The 13,047-nt window shown below is 46.7% G+C and overlaps 1 protein-coding gene across 1 annotated transcript; it reads left to right on the top strand.

Annotated features, from left to right (window-relative positions):
- The first annotated feature begins 8,818 nt into the window (after positions 1-8,818).
- Positions 8,819-11,999, top strand: LOC144141967 (peroxynitrite isomerase THAP4-like). The gene is made up of 3 exons (XM_077673401.1): positions 8,819-9,107; positions 10,572-10,665; positions 11,487-11,999. The coding sequence occupies exons 1-3, from the start codon at positions 8,955-8,957 to the stop codon at positions 11,633-11,635; spliced, it is 396 nt and encodes a 131-aa protein (XP_077529527.1). The 5' UTR covers positions 8,819-8,954; the 3' UTR covers positions 11,636-11,999.
- Positions 12,000-13,047: the final 1,048 nt, after the last annotated feature.

Genomic DNA, 13,047 nt, shown 5'->3' with positions numbered 1-13,047 from the left:
TTTACATTCTTTGGCCCTGGTTAGGTGGTCGCCCCCGCAGAGGCTGCACTTGGGCTTACATTTGTGAATTGCGTCGGGGTTCTGGATGACGCAGCCGCGGCAGATCCGGTTCGTTGGGTTCGGGCATACGTCCATGCGGTGGTCGAGGCGGCCGCACTGGTAGCACATGTCGATCTGCTTGCGGTATAGCGAGCACTCGACCAGCAGGTTGCCGTACTTTACGTGGTTCGGTACTTTGGGGCCTTCGAACGCTATGACCACCGACATAGACTTGCCTATGCGGTTGGCTTGCAGTGCTGTTGGGTTATACTCGTGCACTATGATGTCGTTGATTTCCTGAGTAGAGTCTGTCAGCGGAACTCCTCGGATCACCCCCTTGACGGTGCCGTGGGGGGCCGATTCATATGCACTAACCTCGTGTTTGGCTCCATAGACGGTGAGGTTACTGACCACTGCGTAGCGTTCGGCGTTCTTCCTGCTCGGGGTGCTGACGATTATAATATTTTGTTGCTTGTTCGGGCATATCAAGTCTTGCCTCGCTTCTTCCCCGCTCACGTTCGCGGCGGCGACGATGGCTCTGCTGATCTCGAACCTTGAGACTGCGCTGACGTCCAGGCCTCCCCTTGGTCGCATGACGATCTTGATGTCGTCTCTTCGTAATTCTGGCATTCTTTCTGCCTTAAGCAGCTTGCTGTTGAAATTCTTCAGGCGGTGAATGCCTTCTTCGCCACCCTCAACGTCCGGCTGCGGCTTGCTCGTTGTTAGGTTTAGTTCTCGCTGCTTCGCTTGAGTCTTCTTTTCCCCGGCGACTCGCCATCCGAGAGCTTTGGAAATTTGATCTGGCTGGATATCCACTCCCTCCACCTCTACACGCATGGCGGAGGCCATTATCTTGAAAAACCTCGCAGCTAGGGCGTCGGAAGGTCGGCGACCTTGCTGGGACACGCCTACGCTTAGCAGCTAGGCCTAGCACTCGGCGCGCGCATAAAAGTCTTCCAAAATCCGAAGAAATCGATTCCCACCTCGAACTTTGGTATCCACGCGTTCCTTGGAACTTCAAGGACGTCGTAGTGGTGAAATTTCCATGGTTTGAGATGAATGACCGGGCCTATCGTCAAAAATCTTTGGATCCGATGTGAAGCTCGTATGACCAGCTCGGTTCTTCTTCGCCAGTACAGAGCGGCACTGCCTGATTTCCTCGTCGCATCAGATACGCCTCCCATTTCTGCCTTTTTTGTGGCTTAATTTTTAAAGTTGCTATCAAATGCAGTTATTGCCGCTACTGAAGAAAAACCGGCAAACAGCCGCTACATGGCTTTAGTGACGTAGTTGGAGCCGTCGAAGAACATCAAGACAGCGAAAGAGAAAAATCTTCTGAGCGAGTTGACAATTATCTGATGGACATAGAACAGTAATTTATGACTGAGGTACTTTGCGACCCCCTAAACTAAGTGCTGGGTGTGTTGGATGACTACGTTCTGCAAGCATTTAGGATTTAATAAGAAGGTGAAAAAAAGTGTTTCAGGCTCCCTTTAAAGTGGCTATCAAATTGGTTCATTGCTGCAGCTGAAGGAAAGCGGGACAATAGCCGCCACACCACTGTAATGACGTAATCCGAGCGGTCGAATAATGCCAACGCCAGGAAAGAAAGTCTTTTTGATTGATTAATTGTAGGGTTTAACACGCCGACGCAACACAGGCGATGAGGCGCGCCGTAGTGGATAGCTCCGGATTAATTTTGACCACATGGGAATCTTTAACGTGCGCCGACATCTCGTACACACGGGCGTTTCTGCTTTTCCCCTCCATCAGAAAAGCGGCCGCCGCGACCGGGAATCGAACCCGCGCCCTTGTGCTCAGCAGCGCAACGCCTTAGCCACTCAGCCACCGCGGCGGGTAAGTCTTTTTGAGCAAGTTTCTGAGTCCTCTGATGGGCACAGAATAGTAATTTTTGGCTGAGGTACTTTGCGACCCCCCAATCTAAGTACAGGATGCGTTGGGTGACTAAGTTCAGTAAGCACTTAATATTTTGAAAAAAAAAAGTTCCAACAAATTTTTGCAGTGTCCTCTAATGCTGACATCAAGTTTGTCTTCTTTCCCGCATAAAAAAGTCACAAATCGAGCCTTCTAGCTAGCTCATCCCAAAGCTGCACACGTTGCTTCAGTGCTAATACAATGAGTGTCTTTTCTGTCGTAGTGTTTCCTCTACAACTACAGACATAAACAACCGGGAATGTTTTGAACAAAGGAGAATTTTTATCTTGAACAGCGAGTCGTAGCTTCGATAGTTATTTTTCTACATTCGAGAATATTTTTTGCTTTCGCATAACGAATCCGTCAGGTTTTCCTCAAGCACGGCTTCCTGTTGAAACTGATTCGATTTTCGCCAGACCGAAGAAGATAGTGTGTTTGCGCAACTTGCCGTGGAAGGTACCAATAACCAGCACCCGCTCCGCAGGTTCCTCCTCCCTTCAAACCTGTTGGCTGCTTCATGCCTTGGAAGCTCGGATTGTGCTGTTTCGGCAGCACGACACGCGCGCCGGCCGAGCAACGGTTACCTTGTTATACGCTATCGCGAAAAGTAATGTTATTATCGTGCCGAGTAAACATACATGTCGGAAGTAAGAAGGAATAAAAATTCCAAGGACGACACGGAGCAAAGTGTTGACGTGGCAACGCAGCGAACTCATATTCATAAAAATTAATTACAATAAACGCTCGCTAACGCGTGTGCCTCGCGCTTTTCGGGAATAAACAAGGCAAACATTGTAAACTGATTAGAAAAACAAAGTTGTTGCTTCTACGGTGCCCGTGTACTTTTCTGTCCTAAGGCAGACACCGTATATTGGCATTAAATTTCTCACCAGCAGATTTTCGCAGCGAACTTGTAGACAAACTCGTCACGTTCGAGCTTTTGGCACACAGTCTTGGCACTTGCTTCAGACGAGCAGCGGTGAGTAAGGAGAGAGAAAGGGCATCATAGAGAAACGGACATTGTTTTATCGTGGTCCAAGAGGACGCAGTCTGTTGGGGAACATAAAAACCGGCTTAGTTTCTTTGTTTTTCTTGGTCGTTGGATCTTCGTATTGGCAAATACGGTGCATTATGCGCGCAATGAAGTGCTGAAATTGGCAGGTGTTTACTAGGAGCTTGTCTGTCTGAGGACGTTTTTATGTAATTCCAGCCGCTTAATACATGCATTGACGGCTTTCATCAGCCTCTTAAAAGGCATGCACGTCCATTGTACTTGCGAATGTATGTTTTTATCATTTTTTAGATATAGACACAACGCTGTTACTGCGGCAAGGATAAATTTAACATAGCAGAGGCGTCGGCGAGTTGCTACATGCTAATTGTGAAAAACGTCGCGGGTGTGATCATGATGACAATCGATTGGCCCGGCAAAAAAGCTCGCAAAGTAGAGGCTCGTGGATGGGGGACTCGTCTATGCATCGGACGTAGGAATTCGGCTGTGTGATATACTCCGTTATTAGTGACCAACGTACTCTGTTCTTTAAAGCAAAGCTTTCTATTTATCACTGATGGCGAGGTAGTTACGCCAAAACGCACTTCATGAGAGGAACCTCTACCCAGTCGGTTTCCACAAAGCCACATCAAAGATACCACACACATAAAACGAAGGAGCTCTTCACGCACAAAGCAGGGTTCGGTATAGGACTGCAAGACACGTCGCATTGTAATAGAATCGCAGATGATGATGAACGTTCCATCGCTGCATTTGGGTCATCCATAATTTCCTTTGGGTTCGTTTTGCGGGCGTTGGCTGTAGGCTTTGGCTGAGCTGAAGTGGACTTTGGATTTGGACTTTGGCAGTTGGGATTTTGGTATTAGGAAAAGCGAACGATTTGGACTTTGACAAGGCGAGCCACGCAATCTATCGAGCTCAAGCTCGCCGTATTGACAGCACTCGTTATTTTAATGGCCGAAATGAGGAAGAGGGCCTCATTCAAGAGCATTAGCACGTCTACTACGCGTCTGCGTAATGCGTCGCACGCACAGAACTGCACTGTCACAAGGTCGCTGCACCCGTCAAGCAAACATAAGCCCTGTAAACAAGGAGTCTCACGCCATTGCAGTTCAGCTTCTTCAACACTTTAATTCAAACTTAGAGCAGTCTACATGTAAATAGTAGTAAAACTACTCCTCGAAAGACACGTCTGACGTTAAAAATGGGCAACAAGGAAGCGTTAACCGCACGACACTGCATTCTTGTGCCCCTACACTTAGGAAAGAAGATATGCTGACCTAAAAAAAAACCGTGCATTTGTTTTGAGCAAATTGTCTTAACAACATGACCGGTTGATGTCAAGCTGACCTGTGTGCGTCAGCTTTATTCTTGGTTTTTTTTGCTGTGCTGTAGTGTTCAGATGGATGACCAACTCCTCCAATCCTTCATTTTGGTGAATTCGTAATGCTCTAATACAGAGAACCGTACGGACCTGGTGTAGCGCTGGGAAATGAAATTTTAATATTTTTAATAATAAAATTCCTATCTGTCTAAAGGCAGTACAAAATTACATCAGTGTAGGGTGAGCAGGTATTGTCTTGGAATTTAAAAAACTAGCAAAATATCGAACTGCGGCAAGAATGCTGGAGAGCATCTTGTGATAAATTAGGTTTTCAAAGACAGTCATGCTGTATACTTCGTGTTCACTCCCGTAACAGTGCGTGTGTTCTTACAACACAAAACTATTGAGGCGCGTAAAATGCTACAGCTGCTTTTTTTTCCTTGCTTCTTGCGAATTCGCGTAAATTTAGAAGCAAAACTTGTACACAATACCACTTTTACTACTGTGATTACTCGTGTTAATAATGCCATATATTATTCCTAACTCTGCAGTGGTGGTTGTTTATTTCTTGGATATGCAAGTTTAGCCTACTAGCCTATTAATGGGATAATCACTGCCACTGAATATTTGCCGCTGGCTCTAGCTACTTTATGTTATTTAGGGATGCCGAGGTACTGCTTGTTATGTGCAGTATCACACATTCTGAATTCTTCTACGGAAAAACGCGTTTAAATAGAAACACAATGCAGGTGAAAGAGGGAAAATTTGTAAGTCGTTTTTGTTTTCAGTCACACAGTAATGCCCCTACATGTATTACAGCCATTCGCCACTGAGCACAGAAGACGCCGCACCTGTGTGATATGCGAGTCGATATGTCATCCACAACTTCATCCAAAAGTGTCATCCACAACGAAGCACAGAATATTTCTAACAAAATAAGCAATAGAACTACGAAACACTTTAGGTATGGGAACCACCACACCTTTTAAACATTGTTTCAATATAGTGCAAGCGCAAAAACAATTATTAGGTAGCATAGCAACCTTAAAACAGCACACGAAGGTATTTTTAACTGGAAGCGACAAAACGATAGGCGAAATAAGGAAGGAAAAAGTAAGTTTCGCGAAGTCAAAGAACTACAGAAAGTTGTGTGACGGGTCACACATTGTAAGAATCTGGAGTATCCAGACACCTGTTAGTGAGTAGATCTTCGTTTCCTAACTGTTAGCAACGACAGCAGCTTGTGCTCTCAAAAAGAAAGAGATTGGTGTGTATGTTGAAAAAGGCACATTCCCTGGAAATTCAGTTTGAATAAATATGTTTTCGTATCCTTAAATAACTGTCTTACTAACACAGGGTCATCCACACCATTTTACAGAGTGGCCAACGCAGCACTGTGGTGAGCTATTTTTTGCCCAAGATGCCTTCAGTATTCACCGATACCGTTGCGGCAGAAATTTTCTGGGAACGGACAACGGTTCCATTGTGCTGACATGAATTTGAGCAAAGCGATACCACAATATAACCACAAGAATGATGACTCAAAAATACCAACAAAAACTAGGACACCGAAACATGAAATTACAAAAAAAAATACAGGACAGGTTTGATTTTCAGTGCTTCACATAGGAGCGAACGAGGGAATTACAAGAGTTTTGAAATTACTTAGTACCATTTTAAAGGCATAAATTTCTTTTTTTCTACTTATCCAGCAAATGTTTAAACGAACCTAAGTCATCACTCAAACCACCGGTCTCTGAGTGAATGCGCCCCAGGTATGATACCCAAATGTAACGTTTGCCATTTATTGTACAACATATAAAATTCAGTGCAGCCCATTGTCCCGGCATTCGTGCTTTTCAAAAACATGGCATTTCCAGAAGTGCTTTGGTGTTTCGCATTTCGACGCGTAATACAAACCCTATGTCCTTTAAAGCACATGGGAAATAAACCTGTTTAAATGCTTTTACGTATCGGTACTTTCCGTTCATTGATTGACTATCATTCCTGTGGGGATTGATAACATGACCAGCAGTCCAAAGGCAGAAGTCTAAAGATACACTTCGTGGACACCAAAAGCTCCAATCGTCTTCGAGCTGTCGAACCAGGTTTAGCGCTAGTATTCAACCTTTCAAGAGAAGCATTGATAAGCGTATACACGCTTTTTGAAAGTCTGTCATTGAGTCGCTCACACTGATCTCCATATGAAAGAATTATCATACTTAGGTCCTTAGTTCACTTCGGCCGCCTTTTAACTCCGTTGGGAAACTTGCTATGTGGACGGCGGCCGCATCGATCAGCTTGAAAGGTCAGGCTTCAATGCGCTCGTGTTGAAGTTTTCTCATTGCAAGGCTGTTTTCGGTTGTTCAAAGTGTGGGCAAAAGTCGAAGAAATAGTTGACCGTATTCTGCAAGGATCGTTCCCTAAAAGTACTATATTCATCGTAGTTTCACTGCAACGTTAAAAACCATACCAACTTTTGAAACTTTCTGATGGACGGCAGCCTTTTTTAAACAGCGGTACTGTTTAGCAAATCGTTTGTTAATGGTGTCCGCAGTTAAAATACCAAAGCAAAAGCCCAGCACTCTCGAATGCGGGCCTCGAGCGCATGTTAGCGAAGGTAAGCATACAGCTTAGGGAAATTGGCTAATGTTGGCAAAAAAATACTCCAGCATTCACCCCGTGCTTCCACCCCATGTTCGTCCATACAAACATACCCACTTAGAGAGAGTGGCCAACATTGCACCCATAAACACTCAAGTGTTCGCCGTATCGTGGCAACACTTGCTCGGAACGAGAACGATACATCATAGCGTTCGTTCTTCCGCGTGTCGTCATGCGCATGCGCTCTGTACCGTAGAAGAGGCGCGACTTGAATGTCGAAGCTGATGTAGGTGAATATTGACTCCACATGGCCCGGCCGCAAATAGTTCGCACGTCCAAGGCAGAGGCCGCGCTTGGAGAGGCTTGGCGTGCAAGCATCTGCTATAGACGATTAGTGACCTGGGAACCCGCGCACTCCGGCCTCGAGGGAAATGAGACAGCCCACTAACTCGCCCGAGCCTCCGATCCGCGCAGGGCCTAATGTCTATCCCTATCGTGGGGCGCGATATGTGAGGAATCGCCTGGTCACATTTCATGCCATGAACACAGACTCGCACATCTCCCTCCGGATCTTCCCACCGGCGGATCAGCAATTCGGTAACACGAAAGCGCCCATTTAGTGTTTAAAACAAACGCCATCCGAAACCAAGCTCGTCTGACCCACATACACACAAGCCCCTACCCAACCGTGGCCTGTCGCCTGTGCGGAGATCACGCCACCCTTTCTCACATCCTATGAGCATGCCCACGAAATCCGTTAACACTAATCACCTCTGAGTAGCACTGGGAGGCCGCGCTTACCTGCTCCTAAACACACCTTCAGGTCCGGTTAATCGATAGGGCTGTGGAAGTCGCCCTTGAGGGGAGGATGCCACCGGCTACAAGCACCGCCTGAATGTCAATGACCAAATAAAGTTTTATCTCTCTATCTCTGGCGCTTGCTTGCAGAGTGGCGTACCAAGACGTCGGCCAAAACGACGAGCTTACTCTGGCCTTCCTGAACATAACATTAGTGATATTTTATGCCGCCGACATGAACCACAACATCACCAAAATATAGAACTCAACATCGTGTCCCTCTGTGATCACGAACAACAGCGTCGCCATTCAAGTCTTGCGTGCGATTGAAAGCTTCCCTGTATTTTTTGATGCGTAGCATTCCTTGCCGAGTGCCAACAAGTCGTAATAGAGTTACTCCTGGCATTTGAGCGAAAAAGCATAATTATTGGAGTTAGCCCATTGTTACGTCATATGAAAGTAAATGGAGGTAATTTACGGAAAGGAGTAAACACCTAGAAAAAAATGGCGCAGCTTGCCCTAGTGGTGCAAGGTTGGAAAAACAGCAGAGCTGGCGGTGTCTCTCCGTTCGTTGGAAGCCCGGTTGTTGTACTCCACATTTATCTCTGGACTTGCCTGTCAAAGTTCTCCATGACTGGCACGCCCGGATCGTTTTCTCCGCAGGCTTTCGCATCTCTCCTAAAGTGGACCGCGTTAGCACTCGCTACAGCCCGCGGCCAAGTCCAAAACCATCCCTCGCGCGCTACGAACCCAAAGGAAATGATGTGCGCCCGGAATGCGTTGGTAGATCGGGCGGATAGAGGCCGGTTTCATAACGCCAGGGAATGAGGTTGGATTGCGGCCCCGTGAAGCGTTTTTCTTTCTTTCCAATCGGCTGCCGATATGTTATTAAAGCCAAGCTTTACTACTTCGGTCCAGCGATTTCGTGGGGGATGCGCAAGGTGACTTTTTGCCGGAGACACACCTCCCCGGGCGACACACCCCTCGAAGCGCATCCCGTGATTCGGCGGGCCCGCTGTCGGCGCAGCGCATTGTTCCGCGCAGAACGAGTAGCGGTCGCCACCACCGCTGCGGCCTTAGAGTGGTGTCAGCTTTTGTAAGGGCAGATGCCGCCGCCTCGGCTTCGGCACCAGCGCGACCGCCATTTTGACGCCTCCGGCCGGTAGTTCGTGCTTGGCGTGTGTGGTGTTGTTGGGCAGTGTTCGTTTTCTTCCAGTTTTATGCACCCATCTCCGCATCACCATGCCCGGCTGCTGCGTGCCGCAGTGCACGAATCATTCGAGAAACGGATGGAAGTTGTACCGGTTTCCGAAAGACCCAAAAAGAAGGCTTCTTTGGACTGTTAAAATCAAACGAGACAAGTGGCAACCGACCAATACGTCGTACGTTTGCAGCGTAAGTAAACATGTTTTTTTTTTTTGAGTGCGTCGTAATCTGACTGGTCAGAATTATTTAGGGCGCCGTTGTTTTTATTTAGCTGCGCAATGTAAACGCAGGAAATGTCGTGCAGGGTACTGTGCGGCGTGCTCGTGAAACAACCGCGCTTTAAGAAAATGCGTCAAGTAGGAGGCCGTGTAGTATATAGAATTCGGAAGCCCCCGTGTCGATAACATTTCATGCTGGTTCAAGGGCCTCGTGCTACTACATTCAAAAGAATTGCGACTAGTTTCAGTGTCCTTGCACGGAAAAGTTTTGCCTTGGCAGCAGCGTTGTGAAATCTCCCCCCTACCCGAGGCTGTTGTGCACTGCGCTTCGCAGCGATTGTGCTCGCGAGATCGGCTGCCGCTGTCGTGACCGTCCGCTTCGCGTCCCGAAGACAGACGTCGTGAAATTGCCGTACTCGCTCGCCAACTCGCCCCGACAGCGTACGCGTCGACCGGGTGCTGGCGAGTTGAGGTGGAAGAAAAGTATGCAAGAGATGGGGACGCAGGAGATGTAGTTAAACAGATGAGAATTTAGAAAGTGGAGGGGGGAGAAAATTATATGCAAGGGCAAGAAACGGGGAGATTGTTCGGGCCGCGTGCTGGCGAGCGAGTACGGAAATTTCACGGCGCCTGGCATGCTGTCGAGCTTCAAGAGTACGGCACGTAGAGTTCACGTACAGTTCATGGAGGCATAGAATTCACATAAGAGGAAATCGAAGGTGAAATGCGCGCATATGACCTCGCAGGGAATTAACATAGGCTCGGGTGGGGGTTTAGGTATTTCACAACGCTTACGAGGCGCCTGCCCGTGTTTATTCGTGCTCGCGTTCGCATTAATCGGTCGAAATTTGAACGCCACTTCCGAAATCGCACTGTTTGAACACAAACATGCTGTTCCTGCGAAACGTTCGTAATATTACGAGGCCGGACTCCTGCCCGCCTCGTGCGTATCGTCGTCTGTACACTTGGGAATCAGGAACTTTTCAGTGACAAACAAAACAAGCGCTGTTACGGAGTGTTGTGTCATTTTTACCTGACAAATAAATTCGACCCCATGGGGAAATTGGAGGCTTGGGTACAAAGCTTTTGATAGAACGAAATCTGTAACGCCCACTATAAAATCAGACCTGGTACTTCGTCCGCACAATAGACTAATATTTTATTCGCGCGAATTCAGGATTCTTTACAGATTTTCAGTGCGAAAATTGAAAGCGTTATTATAACAGCAGGCTGGGTCCATGATCGCACTCACTGAAGCGGCTTATGTGAAAGCGCGCGTGAGCTCAATTATTTCCTTCTTTTTGTGTCAAAGTTGCTGCTGGTTCCTGCTGGGAATCATACTGCACGCATACATGAAATCTTGTTCAATGACAGTGACAGACGTTCGTTTTTCTTGTGCCAGTGTGTTAATCTCCAATTCTGATTTTATTTGCAGGCTCACTTTGAAGAGAACAACTATGAGCAACACCGTGCGGATGGCTGGAAGAAGTTGAAACCAAATGCAGTCCCAACTTTGTTTACATTCAAACGTAAGTTTGAACTTTTTTCTTGCATTACATAAAGCAGCACCGATTGCAGGTACTTTATGTACCTGCGACTTCTACGAAGCTTAACACCAAATAGGTCCTCATATGCGGCGTCCACATTAATGCATAAATTGTGGACAGAGTGATGGACAAAGCAAATGCGAACACAAAAATGTGAACCAGACCACGCAAAATTGAAAAATATTTCTAATATTAGAAGGTCAAACAATGGCACGATATTAGTGCATTTGGAAAGCTACATTTCCCAACTTTGTTTTTGTGATTACACCACACATCATTTTGACTTGCATGTAAAGAAATCACACTATTTGAGTGTTGTGGTTCATATTTCTTGTTTGCATTTCATTTGGTCATGACTGTATATACGTCTGGATCTCAGTGTTTACAGGCATGACCCGCCGCAGAAGAGTTTTCTGCTACTGAGCACACGGTCGTGTACTGCTAGAATCTAGGTGCAGTGGCTATTTTATATACAGAGGGGGAAAACAGAAACCGTCATGTATATGAGACCACGATGCATTTTTAAACTACTTGGGCGGCCGAGGTGGCTGCTTTTCGAGGTGGCCGCACACATGTAGCTCTGGCATATGAAGCTCCAATTTGAATTAGAGGCATTTATTGTGGGAAGAAACTTTTAGCACAATTTAATTATGGTATTGTAAGACCTTCCCATATCCCTTGTAGAAAGGGCGGGGGAAGGAAAACCGTCTTCCTCACGTTAATAACCAAGCCAGTATTAACAAGCTAGACATGAATCGGCATTGCTTGAATATGTTCATGAATACATACATTTCTGCTTGCAGCGCTGCCTAAGGAACGAAAGCCACCAAAAGAAAGAACTGTGCCCTCACCCTCCAGCAAAGAGACCAACAAATCTCCTCCGGGTCTGCGTCAATCTCCAGCTGCAGTTGAAGCTACCCTGGAGACCCCAGAAAACCACGCCGTTCCTTAATCTACACGGCAAGGAACATCGTGTTATGGACACGACGCCATGGAAGTCGGCGACGCCGTTGTTTAATTGTCAGCGAACACTAGTGATGCGGATTCAAGAGAGGTTAATGCAGCGACTGGTGAAACATCAAATGCTACTGCAGAATCAGCAGAACTGAAGAAGAAGCTTGCTGACCTTACAAGAAAGTACACTGAACTTCAGCAACATCATGCCACAGCCAAGAACACCATTCATGGTCTCAAGAAAAAAGTGCAAAAACTCGAGACTGAGGCAACAAATATTTCGCAAAATATGAAATTTCTGAACGAAGATCAAGTACGCGCTCTCTCAAGGAGCAGCAGCTTGGTTAACTCTTGGTCTCCACACACTGTCAAGCAAGACCTTCAAATTAAGTTTGCTTGTGGAACAACCGGATATGAAACTTTGAGAAAAATGGGATATCCTCTCCCATCCAAAAGAACGCTCGCAAGGAGGATCCAAAATTTGAAGTTTCTCCCAGGCATTCTTCACGAAGTGATAGACGTTATGAAATGTAAAGCTGAGACTATGGAGGATGTAGAAAAGGACTGCGTCCTTTTTTTGGATGAAATGGAGATAGTGCCGGGGTTTGAGCTAGACCCGGCCGAAGACGCACTTCTCGGAGGAATAACTCTTCCTCCGAAGCCTGAAGAGCCTGCGGTTCATGCTCTGGTATTTATGCTGGGCGGACTTAACCAGAGATGGAAGCAAGTGATTGCATATGAATTTACCGGAAGAAACATCGATGGCGGCTTGCTGAAAAAGTATGTGTTGGAACTAGTACAGCTGTGCAGTCAAATATCTCTGAGAGTTCGCGCAATCACATGTGACATGGGCTCGGCAAACCGCGCAATGTGGAGGGAATTTGCCTTTTCCAGTCACAGAGATTCTTGCACGGTGTGTTCCATACCTCATCCGTGCATGGACGAGAAGGAACTTTTTTTCATTGCTGATCCGGCTCACGTCTTGAAGAACCTGAGAGGCCAGCTCTTGAGCTCAGAAGTTTTCACGTTGAGTGAGGCCACAGTCGCCAAACATGGCCTGCCTTCTTCACAGGTCAACTTGGAATATGTTCAGGCTGTGCTCGAAGAAGATTCTAAAAGAGAACTGAAGGTAGCCCCAAACTTATCTGAAATGCACACCAGCACAGGCCACTTCACTAAAATGAAGGTTGGTGTCGCCGTACAACTTTTTCGGGATGCTCCCCCAGCTATCCGATTCCTTATAAAGGCAGGGGTACTTAAACAGGAAGCAGAAACAACAGCTTGGTTCATGGAGCTGATTTCAAAATGGTATGCACTGATGTCTTCGCGGCATCCAACAATGGCCCTAAGTCGGAGAAGTAGGGCTAAGTACTCCGAAGCCCTAGATACATTGCGCACAGCAATGGAAGT

Source organism: Haemaphysalis longicornis, unplaced genomic scaffold (genome assembly GCF_048455015.1).
Source record: "Haemaphysalis longicornis isolate Haplotype H1 unplaced genomic scaffold, Haemaphysalis longicornis Haplotype H1 scaffold_6, whole genome shotgun sequence".
NCBI lineage: Eukaryota > Metazoa > Arthropoda > Arachnida > Ixodida > Ixodidae > Haemaphysalis > Haemaphysalis longicornis.
Note: the sequence above shows the minus strand (reverse complement) of the source record. Positions and strands in the feature narration are given on the sequence as shown.